This window comes from Choloepus didactylus, chromosome 9 (assembly GCF_015220235.1).
Source record: "Choloepus didactylus isolate mChoDid1 chromosome 9, mChoDid1.pri, whole genome shotgun sequence".
Taxonomy (NCBI): domain Eukaryota; kingdom Metazoa; phylum Chordata; class Mammalia; order Pilosa; family Megalonychidae; genus Choloepus; species Choloepus didactylus.
Genome location: NC_051315.1, coordinates 119,934,009 through 119,953,850, shown reverse-complemented (window position 1 = coordinate 119,953,850; position 19,842 = coordinate 119,934,009). Strand labels below are relative to the sequence as shown.

The window sequence follows — 19,842 nt, the reverse complement described above, 5'->3', positions numbered from 1 at the left end:
GTGGACTATAAGAAACACAATAGCCTTCAGAACGTTTCCCTAAAATCCATATTTTCATGTTACCAGGGCCCCGGGGTCTGCCTGGTCTCCCAGGTTTTCCAGGGGAGAGAGGAAAGCATGGGCCAGATGGAAGACCTGGCCAAAAGGGAGAACATGGCGAGAAGGGCTGGCCTGGCCTTTCGGGAGAGCTGGGGGCAAAGGGGCCCAAAGGTAAATGTACCTGACAACACGGTGATGCGCCCGTGTTTGTTTTCAGTGTGTCTTCTGAATCCATAGTTATGATCTCTGAGAAATAAAATGGGGCTATTCTGCAGCATGGATTTCACTTCCTTTCAGTTCTGTGGTATTTGTTTTAGAATTTTAAACAAACATTCCTTTCATTTTCCTTATCTCTCATTCTAATCTATATGGTGTAGCTAATATACCATCATTGAATATAGCAGTTGTTAATGCTTTGATCTATAGCTTTTGGGGTTCAGTGAATTTTTTCAGGGTTCTCCTGTTGGGAAGGGGGTAAAGCAGGGCCCCTGGCTCCAAACTGGTTTCAATTAGAGCAGGAATTGGCAAACTTTTTCTGTAGAGCACCAGATAGAAAGGATTTTCAGCTTTGCAGACCTTAGGGTCTCTGTCACAACAACTCAACTTGGCTATTGTAGTGCAAAAGCAGCTGTTGACGACAGGTAAACAAATTAACATAGCTGTGTTCCAATTAAACTCTATTTATGGACATTGAAATTTGAATTCATTTTATTTTAATGTGTCATGAAACATTATTTTTCTTTTGATTTTTTTCCTCAACAAATGTACAAAAACTGCTGGTAAACTAGGTTTGGTCCCCAGCCTGTAGTTTGCTGATCTCCAAACTACAGTAGAATGAATCTACTTTCATCTGGATATGAATTGGGTCTCCCCCACACTTCATTTAACAAAGAGATTTTCATTATTATAAAAAAAGAATAATGTCAAAACCACTGAATATAGTGTTCTGTGTCCATCCCTACTGAATATTTACCGTACCTCTTAGACCTGAGGCTGCAGTGAGGGAAGGTAATACTTTATTACCAGTGTTGAAAATGAATACTTTAGGATTTTAGAAACAAGATTTTTGCCCTTAGAACTCTTTGGGCAAATAGCCTCATGTTTAATTCAAATTACTTTTTTTTTCATGGTTGATAGATTCTACTATTATTTTTGTTTACTAGCCAGTAAATGATTTGTGCAGAATCAAGCAATCAAAGAATCACTCTTTATAATTCAGATAAGTAAGGTTTTGCTGTGCTATTATGCTCCTGTACCGCTATCCCACTAAAAAAAAAAAAAAATTGAAAGTGAGTTAATGCCAGTGATATGTTGGGAAACTGGCTTTCCAAAAGCAGCAACAAAAGGCCCTGACTGGGAGCCTATACTGATTTCCATGGTGTAAATATTTCCACTGTGGCTGATTTCAAGCTACAAATGTTTAAACTGACTTACAAAATTCCCAAATTGTTAATAGTCGCCTTTTGCCAAGCGGGTATGTGCCTACTCCACATCAGACTGCTATGACTGGAGAGTGCCTACAAAAAGCCAGGCAGAAACGTATTCTACACCCTCCCTTCCTTTTCGGAAGTCTCTATGTAGAGTGCTAAGCTGAGTTAGTTAAGTGTCTGTTCTTTTAGTGTAAGGAAAACAACAGAAGGTGATGAGGCAGGAGAAGATATAGAATTGGAAAAGAGAGATGGACAATTCAAATTTGACAGGCTAGACGTTTTTAGATCTGGAACTTTTCAAGCCTGTCTTAACTCACTTAAGACTGATACCAATTTGGCTGCATTTCACCAACATTCACTGGGCGCTCACCACACCCGCCAGGCCCTCCCTTTAGGAAATCAATCAGAGATGCTGACAATGTGCAGTGCATAAACATAAATACAGATCAGGGAATTAAATGGGGACTCGTAAAGTGGAAGCAAAATATTGAAACAGAAGACTCACATGTGCGTCGCTTCTGTTTGTTTTCCTTTGGGATGTTTAAAATCTAAAGGAGCAAGAGGACCTCCAGGAGATGAAGGAGAAATGGCCATAAGACTCAAAAAGGGGAAACCCGGGGAGCCTGGACTTCCTGGAGATGATGGGTTCCCAGGAGAAAGAGGTGAACGTTTTTTTTTCCCCCTTAAACTGTGTCAAATAAGCTGACATTTTTACAGATAATTCAAAGAATCATGCATCTTAGGCACTTTCCTAATAACTCTGAGATTAGGAAGGTCATTTTTAAAATATAAATACACACTAATGAGCCTGCTGGCACATTTCCACTTTTCCATGCTAGAACTTAGGTTAAATTCATATGCATTTGTAGATTTGGATATTATGGACTAAGAATAAAACTGACAAATACATAAATACTGGTTCCTGATTTAAAGTATTCTCCACCCCAGTTTTTGGTATTTGGTATTAAAATAAGTGTTAGTAGCGCAAGGATTGCCCAAGTCATTTCAGCCAGTGCTGCTCAGACTTCAGTGTGGTGTGAATCACCTGGGGTTCTTGTTAAAATGTAGATTCTGGTTCAGTAGGGCTGGGGCAGGCCTGAGACTCTGCATTTCTAGCACGCATCCCGATGCTGTTGTTGCTGGGCAAGCAAGGATGTTGACAACCACATTGGTGTCCTCTTCTGGAAGTTCAGACTTATTGTCTGCATGAGACCTGGGTTCTTGCCTTGTTTAACTTCCGTAAGTGCTTCCTCATTTGTAAAACCAGTGTGTGGAATCCAGTGTCCCGCATGCTGGCCTCTACCTCGGACAGTCCCAAGTCTGTCAACCTCCTCGGCAGCCAGCCTCACTTACAGCCAGGTAATGATGCTGCTCGGAACAGGAGTTAGGACTCCGAATACCTGTGGCTTCACCTCCTACGAATAGGACCAGTTCCCGCAGCCTGTCTATTGCCCAGCCTGGGACTTCAGCAAAGAGGTTTGTAACACTCCCAACCTCATCAGGTGATAAAGGAGATCCGGGGATGCAAGGGAGAAGAGGAGAGCCCGGAAGATACGGAACTCCTGGATCTCACCGAGGGGAGCCTGGTAGAAACGGGCAGCAGGGGCCCCCTGGACCTCCAGGCCCTCCAGGTTCACCTGGGCTAAGAGGGATCACTGGTTTTCCGGGATTTCCAGGTGACCACGTAAGTGGCTGCTGCTTTGGGAGGGAAAAAATGTCAAAACCTCTCTGCTCTTAGGATGCCCCTAACAAGTTGTAATTTGCCAGTATCTGTCGTTGCCCTTTTACTGGCTTTTAGAACATGAGTGGTAGGACCAGGGAAGGATGGAGGCTTCTGGAAGGTCATGATGTAACTGAAATTTCTAACTAGCGCTCGGGTCTCACTGCCCTAATACAGATGACCAAGCTTTCACACACCTCACTTGCTTTCACACACTTCACACACCAGCCCAACAACTCCGCAGCGACTGGCCTCAAGGCTAAGGTTACCAGAATGAAAAGTCATTCTAGAATGTGACCCCAATGCTAGTTTCTAAGCCTTCCCATACAATTGCAGATATCACAGATTTTGTTCTAAATACATTTGTTTTTCACAATACTGAGTAAAATACCCCTTGAAAAACCAAGAGATTCAAAAAATGTAGTAACTTAAATTTTGATTCTGGAAAATTTGTAATATAATTTGATACACATATTTGGGAATAAAATGGATTTCAAAAATTTGTGGTATAATATGTCTTCTAATGACAATTTTTTAGTATTGATTTGTTCGTTCAAAACTTAACATTCAAGTAACGTGATGCAGTTACTATTTTGCAATCAAGTGTGGAGAATCGGAAGCTGCCTGTTGGTATTGACATCTGTTTCTCTGTTTTTAAAAATTGAACATATATAGTAGTATACTGGCATTTCGTTTCCAATTTTCTTAACCACTGCAGATTATAACAACCAAATTGTTACCAAAGATTATAACTGCACCATGTCATGCATGTGCCGGTTGTATTTTAAACCCAGTAAGATCTTACTTCCGTTTCATTAAATTATCAGGGTGAGCCGGGTCCTCCAGGCCATCGGGGACATTCAGGAATTGACGGAGAAAGAGGGCCTAAAGGTACTGTTTGGAAATATAGCAGCCGTCCAACAGGCTCGTAATCTTGGGGGTTAATTGTACCCTTGTGAATAAGCATCTTTTGCATGAAAAGCAAAGTATATTAAACAAACTACAGTGCCAAGGGGTTCTTCTTAGACTCTACTAGTCAGTCAAACACTCAAGACCCAAGTCACCCATGTTCATCATTCAGATTCAAGCGTGTCAGATGGAAACAGTTTGACAACAGAGCACAGCAGGTCCTCCACTGCAGTGGAAGTCCTTGCAGCAGTCTGTAGTTCACGTATAGAATTCCCAGGCCAGATGTAATTTACAATCCAGACATTTTTTACCATAAGCCAGGTGTCAGCAAACTCTTCTGTAAAGGACCAGATTGTAAAGATTTCCAGGTTTCTGTAACATCACAACTACTCAACCATGCTGTTGTAGTTGAAAAGTAGCCATAAACAATATATAAAAAATGGGCGTGACTCTGTTCCAATAAAACTTTATTTACAAAACCATCTGGATTTGGCCCAACAGGCCTTAGTTGGCCCCCCGCCAAAATCAGTGTTGCCTTGTGTTTTAGTTTGCTAAAGCTGGTGAAATGGAATACACCAGAAATGGACTTTTTTTTTTAACAATGGGGATTTATTAGCTTACATGTACAGTTCTAAGGCTGTGAAAATGTCCAAATTAAGGCATCAGTAGGATGATACCTTCTTCCTGAAGACTGGCTATAGCAAGCTTGGGCTTCTCTGTCAGATAGCAAGGCACATGGTGGTGTCTGCTGGTCCTTCTCTCCTGGGTTACACTGATTTTGGCTTCTGGCTTCAGTGGCTTCCTCTCTGAGCATCTGTGTCTTCTCTCTTTTAGCTCCTGTTTCTCTTTGCTTCTCTGGGGAGTTTTTCTGTCTTTTATCCTCTTACGAAGGACTCCAGTAAGAGGATTAAGACCCACCTTGACTGAGGTGGGTCACTGACCTCAATTGAAATAAACTATTCAAAAGGACCCAGTCCCACCTACAATAGGTCTACACCCACAGGAATGGATTGAAAGAACACAATCTTTTCTGGGGTACACACAGCTTCATACCTTTACACCTTGTAACACAACTGACATTCTGTCTTTGTCAGGTTTCCAGTGAAACAGAGCTAGAAAGTTAGCTGAAAGTCAAAATTGTCTTTAGAGAAAAAGACATTTTGTTAACCCTTTATCCAGAGAGACAAACAAATGAATAAACAAATAAAGGTCATAATTTCTTAAATTGCAATCTTTGCATAAAAACTTTAATATTTCTCCTATCTTTGTATACCATTGGGTTAATAGTTTTTCTTTAAATCTTCTTTAAAACGAATCACCTTTTAACCTTAGCATTGTCCTCATCAGTATCTGTGAATTCAGATTTGATTTGCAGTTATATTTTTTTCAGAAATATTAAAAAATTACTTTCAAATATAAAACACTAATGAACCACCTAAAATCCTTTTCCTTACAACTAGTGATACACGTTTTACACTTTGGAAGATATTCTATAAATAATATGATAATTGCTGTAAGAAACAAATGTACTGTGCATGCTTACTTATTCAGGAAGAATAATCAAGATCTCTTCTTGAGAAGTGGGTGCAAATAGAGAAGGTTTCATATTTGAATTTTTCTTTTTTGGAAGATTTTATTTTTAAATACTTTCAAACCTACAGGATAGTTACAAAAATAATACAAACCCCATATAGAGAACTCCAACACCCCTAAATACCCAGTTCCACCAATTTTAATATTTGGCCACATTGGTTGTATCTTTCTTTCTCTTTATATATTTATCCATTTCCTGACCCTTGGGTATAGGTTTATATCGTGCTTCTTGAACACTTAATACTACAATGTACATTTCCTAATAACTAGGACATTCATCTTAATATCCTAATAACTAGGATATGCCTAATAACTATGTCATCACCTTAAGTGCAGTTATCAACTTCAAAAAATTCAACATTGATATTATGTTTACAGTCTATATTCCAGTTTTTTCATATGTCCCAATTAATGTCCTCTGAGCCTTTTCTCATCCTTTGCTATATCCCATCAAGAATCATGAATTGCATTTAATTGTCATTGTCTCCTTAATTACTCTTTTTTTTAAAATTGTGAGAAGATATGTACAACATTAAGTTTCCCATGGTAATACTCCAGGCATACCACTCAATAGGAGTAATCACATTCACAATATTACGGTATCCTCACACTTTCCATTTCTAAAACTTTCCCTTCTCCCCAAACAGAAACCCTACACCCATTATGCATTAACTCCCAATTCCCCATGCCCCCAGACCTTGGTAGTCTGTACTCTAATTTCTGTCTCTATGAGCTTGAATATTCTCCAATATTTTCTTTGTAGTTAACATGGGTGTTCCAGTTTGCTAGAGCTGCCGTTATGCAAAATACTGGAAATGGACTGGCTTTTACAAAGCAGATTTATTAGGCTATGAGGGTACAGTTCCAAGGCCATAAAAGTGTCTAAACCAAGGCATCAATAAGAGGATAACTTCACCAAAGGAAGGCCAATAGCATCTGGAACACCTCTGTCAGCTGGGGAGACACGTGGCTGGCATCTGCTGGTCCTTTGCTCCTAGGTTGCATTTCAAAATGGCTTTCTCCAAAATGTCTCTGGGCTTCTGTCTCTCTTAGCCTCTATCAGCTCTCTGCTTGGTTCTCCTGGAGTGTTTCTCTCTTAGCATCTGAGAGTCCTCTCTTAGCTTCTCCGGGGCAAACTCTGGGCTTCATCTCTTAGCTTAGCATCTCCAACCGTCCTTTTGTCTGCATCTCCCAGTGTCTCCAAGCATCTGGGTCTGTGTCAGCTCTTAGCTTCTCCCAGGGGCAAACTCTGGATTACATATCTTAGCTTCTCTCTAAAATGTCTCTCTCAGCTTCTCTCTCTGTGAGCTCTCTTAAAGGACTCCAGTGATCTAATTAAGACCCACCCTGATTGGGCGGTTTCACATCTCCATGGAAATAATTCAATCAAAAGTCTCACTCACAGTTGGATGAGTCACATCTCCATGGAAACACTCAACCAAAATGTTCCACCCTAATCAAAAGACTAATAAGTCTGCCCCCACAAGAGTGCATTAAAGAACATGGCTTCCATGGGGAACACCATAGATTCAAACCAGCACAATGGGGCTTAAATTTAACATCCTAAATCTATAATGATCTCGTTTGCTTTGATACCAACTATTTTAATGTCCTTGGCTATTCAAGGAAATACCATGCAGTGGGTCAGCTTAAACAATGGAAATTTATTAGCTCACAGTTTTGAGGCTAGGAAAAAGTCCAAATCAAGGCGTCATCAGGGTGATGCTTTCTTCATGAAGACCAGTGTTCTTGAAATGGCTGCCAGTGATTCTTGGTCCTGGGCTCCTCTGTCACATGGCAATGCATATGGCTGCTTCTCTTGACCTCTCCCTTCTCTTCTGCATTCTGTTAACCTTCAGCTTCTTGTTTCTCTATCTTTTGAATCTCCCAGTAGAAGCTGGCTGGCTGAAGTAGAGGCAGAAATTCTTCCAACTTCTGAAATTCTCAATTCTCCAACTGATTGGATGAGTGGATGAGGAGACTCCCCTCATTCCTGAGGGCAATCTCTTTGTTCATTTTAGATAAAGTCAGCCATAGATGCAATCAACTGACTATAGATGAAAATCTACCCCTACAGTAACAATCAGGCCAGTGCTTGCTTGACCAAATAACTGGACACCATCACCTAACCAAGTTGACATATGAAATTCACCACCACAGTCCACCCCTTGTTAATTTGGCACCCATACACATCTCCTTAAGCCATATTATTCTCAAAATAAATACAATAATATAATCCTATTTCTGCCTAACATGATATAGCTGCCTTGGGTACAACTGAAAACACACTAGCCCTTTCTCCAGAGGAGGATGCAAGTCCTCAGGTAATATTTACTCTTATCCTTGATATCCTGTAATTTAAATACTATGACATAAAGTGAATACAGTTTATGTTATATGATAAGGGGATAAAAGAGGGAAGAAAACAAAGATATTTTATATAATCATATTCATAACAAAATAAGAAAGAAATACTCATAACAGTTATAGTCCTTGTTTCTGCAGTGCCCATGTGGTCATAGCTCGTATTTATAACTACCTTTCTACACTACTTATTCTATATTCCCTTTATCCTTAGCAAGCACCTCAGCTGGTCATGGTCCTCTGCCTGGTGGGGTGACCCAAACCTTCATTCCTCAAGGGTCTGGTGATCCTGCTTGGATTGGGTTGTTGCAGTTTTCCATTGACTTAAATTATAGGGTGTGGTAGTACTTAAGAGATGTCCTGTATTCCAGGCAAACTTTTTTTATATCCACTGTGTAGTAGCGATCCAATTTCCCCTTGGTAATCAGGATTAGTCACTCCAACCAGTAATGTAGCTTCTGTCTTCTTGCTTCAGAGGCATGAGGAGCACAAAGTGGCCCAGTGGCAGTCTTAACTTTCAGCTCAGTAGAAACATTGCTGTGTCCTGGTGAAGGCCCTCCTCCCTTTGGAACTAAGACCTCTAGATCAGCAGAGCATAAGGTCAGAGGGCCAGAAGCAAAAATTTTTCCTCTCTCATTTCTACCCCTTGATTCCTAGACCTGTGAATCTCAGCTATGGGAGAAACAGCACAAGAGACTGAATGCTGAGTTAGAGCATAACAGCCATAGATGCAATCAGCTTACTATGGCTGCAGATCCATCTATGAAATACCTTCACAGTAACTATCAGGACAATGTTTGCTTGACCAAACAACTGGACATCATAACCTAGTCAAGTTGGTGCATGAAATTAACCACTACATCATTTTGATTTCTGCCCCAATAGCCAAGGACCTTCAATTCTCTCTCTTTTTTATATTCCAACTTCTCAAGGAAAGACTGGTTAACCCGAATGGGCCACCCTTCAGTCAGATTCCTACTTCTCAAACAAGTAGCCATGATTTTGGGTAGGGTCAGGTGAAAGAGATCCTGCCACATGATGTAGTTGGGACCGCAGGGGTGTTGGTGATACTATAAAACATTCCTGACTTATCTTTCTTATTCATTGGTAACCACATCTATTTTATAGATCTTCCCTCCCACTTCCATTTTGAGTCCTTCATTTAAAATTGGCTCCCTAGTACAATGTAAGTTCTTGTATTTAGGAGCATTATGCAGTAGTGTTGAATAGCCTGCTTGTGTGAGAGTCATCGTCTACAAAGGTCTGTGGGTGTGCCATCTCTTGTAAAGAGATGCCTTTGTGATTTTATTTCTTCAAAGAACAGAGTTGAGTTTTCCTGTAGATAGCTTGAAATGTGATTGCAGTTGCTGAAACTGCTAAGTTCTCCGTGTTTCTAAAACATAATATGATAGTCACTCAAGGCCAAGTAATTTCCTAAATTGAAAACCTGAATTTGAAATGTTTCTCATGGACTTAAAAATCCAGACTTACCAAGATCTAGGTAATTGTTATGAACTATAAAATGAGTGTGTGAATGTGTTTATTTGACTGTGTGTGTGTTTAAATTACATCTTGCATCTGTACTGCCATTTGTTCTTATTTGAGAAAAAAGTACTTAAAAGTACTTATTTCTCCTGAATTATTTGAAGGCAGACTGTAAAGGCAAAAATCATGGAAGTTACTAAATCACACGTTTGAGGCCGAATTAAATCTTCTTAAATATTGTTATGTGCATTTTATTACTTGCAGGAAACAAAGGTGACCCTGCAAATCAGTTTGGCCCACCTGGTCCAAAGGGTGAGCCAGGAAGCCTTGGATGTCCAGGTACAGCTACACATTTTTATCATTAAAACAAAAAAGAATAAATTAGATTTGAAAAATGGAGCAATTACTTTATCCTCCTCATTAGCAATGATTGCACCGGTATCTTCTCTGCACCTCTGCCCTTTCCGATGCACATCAGGACAATAATTTATTAATACTCAGAGAGCATCCTGGACCCCAGGTCACACGCAGGGATTCTCGATCTTTTTTCCATTATGACTCACGTGACCGATGACGTTGACACAACCACACACTCCTCTGGGCATGCCCAGATTTTGACAAAATCGAAAATGAATATTGCAAGCAATTAAACTTGAACTATTTTGCAACCTCCGCAATTAAAAACATGACATTCGTGGTCACGGCTCACACTGGCGGTGGCTGCAGACTGTGATTCCACTGTGATTCCAGCCCTTTCTTTCCCAAAACCCAGAGAGCATGCCTCAAAGCCAGTCATGAGTGCTGCTGAGACATCACCGAACCTGCTCTAATTCACCAAAAAACATAATGAACAAACATAAAACCTCACTGACAATGATAACTCTGTCACCCAAAACAATAATATTTTGTTTATCAGTAACAATTAACATTGGAACCCCTCAGTTAACATGGAACCCCTCAGAACCGATCATGACGTACCGGTGAGTTATAGCCCTCCAGTTGAGGCCGCGACGAGCTACATTAGGTGACCCATGGCAGAAGGAGGTGCCGGAGCCCTGTGCAGCTCCTTATTTCAAAGGGAAAGGGAAAATAATTCAAGTTCAAGTTCAAGCCAACAAATCTGGCTTTCTCCTAAAGGGGAAAGGGGTCTTCTGATATCTTGCTATATTGGTAGCACTTACATATGTTAACCTTTCAGAAAATGAGGTGAGTCTCAATTAGTACTCCCTTTTTGGAGAGTACTTTGGAAATATGCATCAATATTTAAAAGATGCATACCCTTTGACTCAGTAACTCCACTCCTAGGAATTTATCTTAAGTCAATAATCAGACAAATGTACAAAGATGTATGGCCAGGGATACCCATTGTATGGATAGAACAAGTGTCCATCTAGAGATGGTCAGTTAAATAAGTTATACCCAGAGTCATTTGGCTAGTAGTGGGCTGGTTGGAAATCAGGTTTCTATTTAGATGGATCCCTTGTAAATTAAAACGTGTCATATTATTGGTTTTGCATTACCTTAAAATCTTCTCTGGCAACAGACGTGTCATTTTAAGTAACAGCAGAAAGGATATCTGAGCAGAACTATTATGGGAAAATTTATTTCCTTATTTTTATACCATAGGATTCCTAAAATGAAAGTCCAGCTGAAAAACAAGCTATTGGAGTGTGCAAACACTTCCCTTCCTAGCCGTGTTCTGTCGTCTTTCACATGGGTCTTTTACCTCTGACACAATCAAGTGTATTTAGATATTGTAATATTTTCACTGAAATGTATAGCCTAGGTGTACATTTGGTGAGGAGAAGTAGCTTTGAGGTCAGCATTATAGGGGTTCATAATAAGCACCAGAGTGAGAAATCTCAGGAGGAAAAAGCAGTGGCTCGATGTCAACCTCCATCGTTACTTGCACATGTGATCGTGCATTACACGAAAAGATTTTTTTCTTTTTCTCTGAGCTCAGCTTCCACCCCTGTAAACTGGCCTCACACATGTCCTGAGGAAGGTTCTGAGGATAGAATGCGATAACCCAAAAGCAATTTTCAAACTGCAAATTGCTACACAAATGTAAATTGTGATCTTTGTCATCATTATCATCATCAGTCAGCAAAAGTTGAGATTTTTTTCCATACTTAACTTTTATTTTTATGTAAACCCAGAAGATAGTAAGATTTTATAAGCTGAAAATAGTAAAAAATGGGGACCCCTCTGATGACATTAATATTTTAAATTAAAAATCATAAATCTGAGTTATCTTATAGTTAGCTGGACTTTATTGGAAAACTTGCCCTGGTCCTAATTTGCCTAGTCTCCTGCAGTTATTGCCATTTAATTTTCCTTTCTAATATGCCTTATTAGATTCTAGAATTTAAAAACAACATCGTATGTTATTCACCAACCCAGAGTTTATCTAAATATGCTATTTCTGTTGACTGATAAAATCAGCTTTGAATTTTCATATGGCTGACATGAAAGCACACATCTACAACCTGTCTCAAGGCAAAACTGGGTTCGGTTCCACCTCTGCCCTGAATTCAGAGAGAAACTATGGTGTATATTGACATGGAAATTCTGTTCTTAACACAACCGTGGATTTGTTAAGCAAGACTTTTATTGCTTTGGTGTTTTCCTTTGGAGATGAGAATAGTGCTGCCTTACCTTTACATCAAGAATGTTTTAGGAGAAATAAAATAACACACAGTGAAAGTGCGTGCATGTTAAAAGTAGAACAGGGAACAGGTATGACTAACATAGGTTTATTTCTTGTGTGTTATAATAAATAATGAATACTCTCCCCGCCATGGGTTTGTAAATACAAATCCATATATTTTATTTGCAGAGTCAACCAGTCATTTTTAGCATTGAATTATAGGTTTATCCTATAAAGATGAATTACATTAAAATCATAAATCATAAATAAGCACATTGGGAAATAGTCATCCTCTCTTTAATCAAAGAACTGTAATTTAAAGTAAACCTAAAATGTCATTTTATCATTAATAAATTAGCAAGAGAGCAAGCCAACACACCCAAAAGTCCAGTGAGAATATAGCTTGTTCTTGAAGTTGTGACCGTGGGTTATGGAAGAGTTTAGTTACACTCTGGAGTGAGTCAGTACAGCCTTTACTCTAAACCATTGGTGACTGGATCAAGAACCAAAATGCTAAATGTTCTATTCTAGAAGGCTAGGGGACAGCTGACCTATTCTGTTCAGCAAGTTCAATGTCATGAGAAAGAGACTGTTTTTTATTTTAAAAAATTTACTCATCCACCAGATGTCATGTGTGGTTTTGAAATGGTCTGTGTGGACAGAGCAGCTGTGAAGGACATTGACGGGACAGTTAGGGGAATTTGAATATGGACTGGTATTAGGTGATACGAAGTGATTGTTATTAGTTTTCTTGGCTGAGGTAATGTTATTTTGGTAATATAAAAAAAGGTCCTATTTTTCAGATGTACATCCTGAATTATTTGTTTCAGCATTTAACAATGCATAAAAAAAGAACCAAAATATGCTTTTTTACCTAGAAATTCTAGTCTTAGGAGTGTTTCCTTTGGAAATAATTTAATAGTAGAAAAAATGACTAAGGATAAAGAACATTATGTATAAAAACAAAGAGTTAGAAATAAATTGCCAATAGTAGAAAGAAATTAGATTAATTAATTTACTTGAGATTGACTCAATAAACTATCAACTAGTCAGTTAAAATGATAATGATAATGAAAACAATGGCAAACTTGGAAAATTAGTTACGATGCTATGCTAATTAAAAAATCAGAATATAAAATTGTGGGTTCTATTTGCACATGTGGGTACATATTGAAAATTGTGTTAAGATGGTGGGATTATAGATGTTTTGTTTTCAGTCTTCCCCTTAATGCTGTATTCCTTTTCAACAGAATAAAATTAAATATAAAAAGTCAGGGAAGAAAATAGTGAAGATTGAAGTTAGTAGTGTTGTAAATTCACCATCTCAAAGAGCAATCTACAGCTACTCAGTTGGTCGATTCTTCTTTCTTTAGGACATTTTGGAGCCCCTGGAGAGCGGGGCTTACCTGGTGTTCAAGGGCCCAGAGGACGGCCTGGAAGGCCAGCACGGCCTGGCTCTCCTGGACCACCGGGATGCCCAGGTACCTTGAAAGTCTAGAAACTTCCCCAGGCACCCGTGAACCTTGTGGTGTGTTAGAAAAAAGCCAGCCTTCACTTGGACAGACTGGGTCCAGATCTGCTTTACCATATCTAGACCTATGATTTTATCCTGGTCACTTATACTTACCTTTTTCTTACCTGTAAAATGAAGCTAGTCTGACTTAACTCCATTGGCCTGACAGTAACTAAGAAAACACCTGTATAGTGGCTAGCTTGGTGAGTGTCTGAGACATAGAAGCTCCCTCCTGGCTCTCCCCACTTCATATGCCATCAAGCCTACTGGCTTCTCTCTTCTTTGAACCTAACTAACGCAACTATCACATATACAGCAGAACATCTTAATGGATGCTCTTCCTGCCAATTCAGAATAAAGGGAAAGTTTAAAACCATAATTGGCAACTTTAAGGACTCAGAAATATTTTTCCTCTTGAGTTTAATTGTGTTTTTCTCCCTAGAGCTAAGAGATCTTGAAAGAGAAAGTAATTAATACAAGATGGTCCCAGTTACCCATATATCAAGAGCATGGATGACTTTCTCAATTAATGTAACTCATATATCATCGGGGTACCTGTAAAACACCCCTGTCGTTCTCAGGTGACCAAGGGGTGCCTGGAATGAGGGGACATTCAGGAGAAATGGGAGACCCTGGGCCGAGAGGCCTCATGGGGGATCCAGGGCTGCCAGGTCCTCCGGGAGTGAAAGGTAAGTCAAAAGGAATGAAGCCGGACCCACCAGAAACATGCAGCCCGATGGGGCAATTCACTGCACCCACAAGTGACTTGGTTCCTGGTCACAGCCTTCCTTCCCACAGATGCCTTTAGCTCCCTCCAATTCTTTCATACCCGGGACCTCAGGCACTGCTCATCCAGCCTGCCTTCTACTGTGGGGTACTCTTTTGGTTTGCTAATGCTGCCATAATGCAAAATACCAGAAATGGATTGGCTTTTATAAAGAGGATTTATTAGGTTACAAATTTACAGTTCTAAGGCCATAAAAGTGTCCAAACTAAGGCATCACAAGAGGATACTTTCACTAAAGAACGGCCAATGGCATCCAGAACACCTCTGTCAGCTGGGAAGGCTCATGGCTGGCATCTGCTGGTCCTTTGCCTCCTGGGTTGTGTTTCATAATGACTTTCTCCAAAATGTCTCTGGCCTTCTGTCTTTCTTAGCTTTTCTCTCTCTGCTCCTGTGCATTCTGATTTGTTCTCAAAGGGCATTTCTTTCTAAGCATCTGAGGGTCCTCTAGCTTCTCTTAGCTTAGCATCTCCAAATGTCCTTCTGTCTGCACCTCCAAGTGTCTGCATCTGTGTCGGCTCTTGAGTTCTCTTAAGGACTCCAGTGAACTAATCAAGACCCACCCTGAATGGGCAGGGTCCAAACCTCCAAGGAAATAATTTAATCAAAGTTCTCACCCACAATTGGGTGAGTCACGTCTCCATGAAAACAATCAAAAAGTTCCATCCTAATCAAAAGAGTAGTTAGTCTGCTCCCACAAGACTGCATTAAAGAACACGGCTTTTGTGGGGGACATAATAGATTCAAACCAGCACAGGTGCCCAGAAGGGTGGTGTTGGCAGCTCATCCCCAAAGGCATTTTTTTCCCAGTATTTTCATGATGGTCAAGCCTATTCATTTATTGTGTCCACAGATAGTTGAGCTCCAATTATGTCCTCGATTCTGCATTAAATCCTGGGTACACAATTTTAAAGAAAGTAGATACAGCTTCTGCCTTCATGGAATTTGCAGTTTAGTAGGACAGACAGATTAAATTAGAGATATATATGTAAATAAATTTTTATTTACCAATTGTAATAAGTGGAAGGAGGAGAAAAGGATAAGGTAGGACGAGAAAGAATAACTAGTATTTAGATAAAGATAAAGAAAGCTTTCTTCCTTGGTTGAATTTTTTGGCCTTTAAGGTACTATTAGACTAGTTATAATGTAAGTCTGGTTATCACAGTCTAAGACAATTTACAATATAATTTAATATATAATATATACCTTTTATTTTCAAATCTTCATGCTTTACCATTCACCCATGGTATTTTAGACCATTTTCTTTCAGGCCTTTCCATGTTTTAGAAAAAGTGTTATTTCAGGGGCACTTTATACAAACTTCTAGTATAACACTTATGTTGTATCACGTTTGTTTAGAGATCCTTTTCACCGACTAGAATATGATTTCTAAAAATAAACACCAAAGACCATTTTTATATCCTTGGCACCCACTAGATACCCAGTAAGTATACTGGTTGGTTGGATGAATAAATTAATAAAGGAGTGAACAGATAAATGGAAGAATGAACAATTGAGTTAGTAGCTATGAGGTTGAAGGTGTTTGTGTCAACCAACAGTTGAAGGCTTCAAGCCTGACTTGGTAGCTTTCTGTAACTGAGCTCCCTCTGTCTCCTTTTCCCTCCCCTTTCCTCCTACCTGCCCTCTGCTCTTTGACCCACACATATATTTAATTTTGGTAAAATGAAAAGGACCTTCTCTCTGAAGAGTGAGAAACCTCTTCTGGGCTTAAATGTTTTATTTGCTTTGAAAATCCTAATAATATTTTCCCTTGCTTTCCCTCTTCACTCATCAGGTAGCTTTCAAATAACTCAAATCTTCAGCAAGTTGTAATGTGGAATGTATTACCTGGTACACATTTGCAGAGAAGGAAGCCATTCATTTTGAAGAGCTGGTACACTTGTGTATTCCTATACAGTTAAATAACTTGCTCTTTTCCTATCACAAGATAAAATATCTTTGTATTATTCTTCTCCTTCTTCATGGACATGTTTATGATGGGAAGTCCAATGATATATGATAAACTTGGGGTTTCAAGAAAAATAGTAATTTTGTCATTTCATCACTTTCCCTGGTGATTGTGGCCATTTCTGTCTCTGGCGATGCTTACGGCTCTGGTGGGAACTTCTCAGACACTTTTTTCAGTGTCTGGAAGGAGAAGTTAGAAAAGAAGCAGATGAAAAAATTTCCTATTGTAAATCACTCCTACTGCATTTCCACTTCTTCCTACTCTCCCAGCTTGGTCAAAAAGCAAGGATTTTCAGGTGTCCTGGTACCAAAATAATACTCACCCAACTTGACTAAAATAACCCAGGCCCATGTTCCTATTGCCGATTCTTCCTTGAATCAGTTTGCATTCATCACATGACTTCGTTCTGACTCATTATTAAAAAGCTATTAGCTATTGAATTTGATCCAGTAACAAAATTTCTCCAAAAGTAATCTCCAAATACATCATAATTCTGTGCCATGAAATAGTGAATTTGGTAGGAAGAGAAGGTAAGGAACAAATACATAAACACACATATCGTACCAGTGCACAGGTGATGCAGTGTCCAGCTACTAGAGTGTAGATCCTGCCATGGTGCCTCCAAACCACACAGCCACGCTGTTATGCTGCAAACAGACCACTGATGACCAGCCTTGAAAACAAAACAAAACAAAACAAACAGTGAAATGCATTCATAACAGACTATTTACAATATAAATTTGTTGTTGCCATTTATCATGATGATATAAAAAAGAACCACACTCCAGCAGAAACACTTTGAACTGAGAAATCAAATATTTGAAGTATGTTCTATTTGAGTCAAGGGGACTGATTATCTTGTTTGCATAAACCAGCTGCTGAACTCAAAGCTGTTTGCTCTGCTAGCACAGACCATATGGATTTTGAGTCCTGCTTATGTTCAGTCAGATATAAACTTTTAACTTAAACATATGCTAAAAATGACTTGATTCATGGATTTTTCAATCACATGTGCCCTCTAAAAAGGCAAATGCCCAATATCTGGTTGGGTATTCAAACAAGATAGGGAAAATGGAAACTTCCAGAAAATTACCTGTAGTAACTGTAAAAAACAATTATCTGTTTACAACTGTAAAGAATGTAGATCGAGTCATTTGGGCTGGTGGCAAGTAAAATGTTTCATAAGGAAAAGGCATCTTGAAATGCCTTTTATTAGAAAAGAAATACTGTGCACCTTAGAGCTGTGAAAACCATAGAAATATTCTGCCCCATTTTTACAGCTCGATTTTCCCCCTCCCACCCTGCCCCCATAGCACTTACTGTACTTGATGTAATTGCTCATTTGTTCTGTCAAGTCAGATATCCTTTCTGTCTTGCCCCCTGGGGACTCCTCATCGCCTGTCATTTCGTACACTTGGAGATGAAAGCTCTGTATGTTTGGAAACCATGGCTTAGCTCTTGGTGCCTTCCTTTTGTAAGGACTCAGGCACTTGCTGAATTTAAAAAAAAAAAGAAACAAAGCTTGTTTCAGAATCCTTTTCGATAAAAGTTTCACCTTTGTTCAACTCTTACCTGTATTCATATAGGTCTCTTTCCCATCAGCTTTAAAGTGAGGGTGACCAGCTGTCCCGGTTTGTCTGGGACTGAGGGGTTCTCAGGATTTGAGATTTTCGATGTTAAGAGTGGGAAAGTCCTGGGCAAACAGGGATGCGTAGCTCACACTATTTAAATTATGAACGTGTATAAAGGTTCCTGGGATAGAGTAGCGTGCTCAGGCTTTGCAACAAAAGAAAGCCTCAGAGTGGGTATCCACTGAGAAACAGTCAGCTGGCTAATGCAGACGGAAGCCTCGGTTATGGCTGGAATGGAGATAGATTCACCGGGAAGAGGGAGGGTGCCCTGGTCTGGCCTGCTGTTCAACACAGGGCCGCCTTAAGTTATGGCTGTTAAGCAGGAGGATGACCAGAGAGGTGAACAAAAACTCATTAACAAGGAATGTGCTTCGTTAGCCTAATTGCTTCTTACCTGCACTGTATACATTTTATGCATGAACAACTCTCAAAGTTAGAGATGCAATTGATAAGAGAGGGAAATTACTCAAAAAACCCTATCAGATGTAGCTGCATTCAATTTAGAAAGCTAGCATTAGGTCAGATAAGCGTTGACCAGTTCTGTGACAATCCCAGAGCTGGGCATGTGGATGTGACAATGGCGAGCTGGCAGAAGCTAAGACATTCCACCCAAAGCCAAGTCCAACAAGCCATCAGTCTTGGTGGCTAAAGCTGGAGATCAAAACACATTGAAATAGCATACTCGTTTCAAAAATTTATTATCATTGCAGATAGATTTGCAGTAAATATCCAGATTTGGCAGATGAAGAAGGTCTGTGTGTTCTTTTGGTGTAAACTTGAAATATTGGCTCATAAATAGGAAAGAGGATTGGAAAATATAAACTAAGCCAGATCTGCTGAAAGTGGTTAGGAAATAAGAGCTTTAGGGAAAACAGGGTGTTCTAGTTTGCTAATGCTGCCAGAATGCAAAACACCAGAGATGGATTGGCTTTTATAAAAGGGGGTTTATTTGGTTGCACAGTTACAGTCTTAAGGCCATATAGTGTCCAAGGTAACACATCAGCAATCGGATACCTTCACTAGAGAATAGCCAATGGTGTCTGGAAAACCTCTGTTAGCTGGGAAGGAACGTGGCTGGTGTCTGCTCCAAAGTTCTGGTTTCAAAATGGCTTTCTCCCAGGACATTCCTCTCTAGGCTGCAGTTTCTCAAAAATGTCACTCTTAGTTGCACTTGGGATATTTGTCCTCTCTCACCTTCTCCGGAGCAAGAGTTTGCTTTCAACGGCTGTCTTCAAACTGTCTCTCATCTGCAGCTCCTGTGCTTTCTTCAAAGTGTCCCTCTTGGCTGCAGCAGTTCGCTCCTTCTGTCTGATCTTATATAGTGCTCCAGTAATTTAATTCAGACCCACCCTGAATGGGCAGGCCAACACCTCCATGGAAATTATCCAATCAGAGTCATCACCCACGGTTGGGTGGGGTGCATCTCCATGGAAACACTCAAAGAATTACAATCTAATTAACACTGATAGGTCTGCCCACACAAGATGACATCAAAGATAATGGTGTTTGGGGGACATAATACATTCAAACTGGCATACAGGGTGTATTCCCATTTTTTTAGATGTAAGATCATATGGCTCATTGAACCAATCAGAATTTTAGATTTTAAAAAGGGTATAACAATTGTCTGTCTCAAGTACAAAGAATAAATACAATGGAAGCAACTAACTGTTCAATCATCTAATAAGAAGTCCATGGAGGATTTGATTTAATGAATAGATAATACTTAGAACTTGAATTACTTACGTGGGAATG

General features: G+C 39.6%; 1 protein-coding gene across 5 annotated transcripts in view; it reads left to right on the top strand.

The window, feature by feature from the left end:
- Positions 1–19,842, top strand: part of COL4A4 (collagen type IV alpha 4 chain) — a 141,912-nt gene that overhangs the window by 95,295 nt on the left and 26,775 nt on the right. For all 5 annotated transcript variants that reach the window (XM_037848455.1, XM_037848454.1, XM_037848453.1 and 2 more), the window contains 7 exons: positions 67–210; positions 2,024–2,131; positions 2,972–3,153; positions 4,017–4,080; positions 9,805–9,879; positions 13,564–13,671; positions 14,285–14,392. In XM_037848455.1, coding sequence (XP_037704383.1) covers positions 67–210; positions 2,024–2,131; positions 2,972–3,153; positions 4,017–4,080; positions 9,805–9,879; positions 13,564–13,671; positions 14,285–14,392 — 789 coding nt within the window. The remainder of the gene's footprint in view (positions 1–66; positions 211–2,023; positions 2,132–2,971; positions 3,154–4,016; positions 4,081–9,804; positions 9,880–13,563; positions 13,672–14,284; positions 14,393–19,842) is intronic.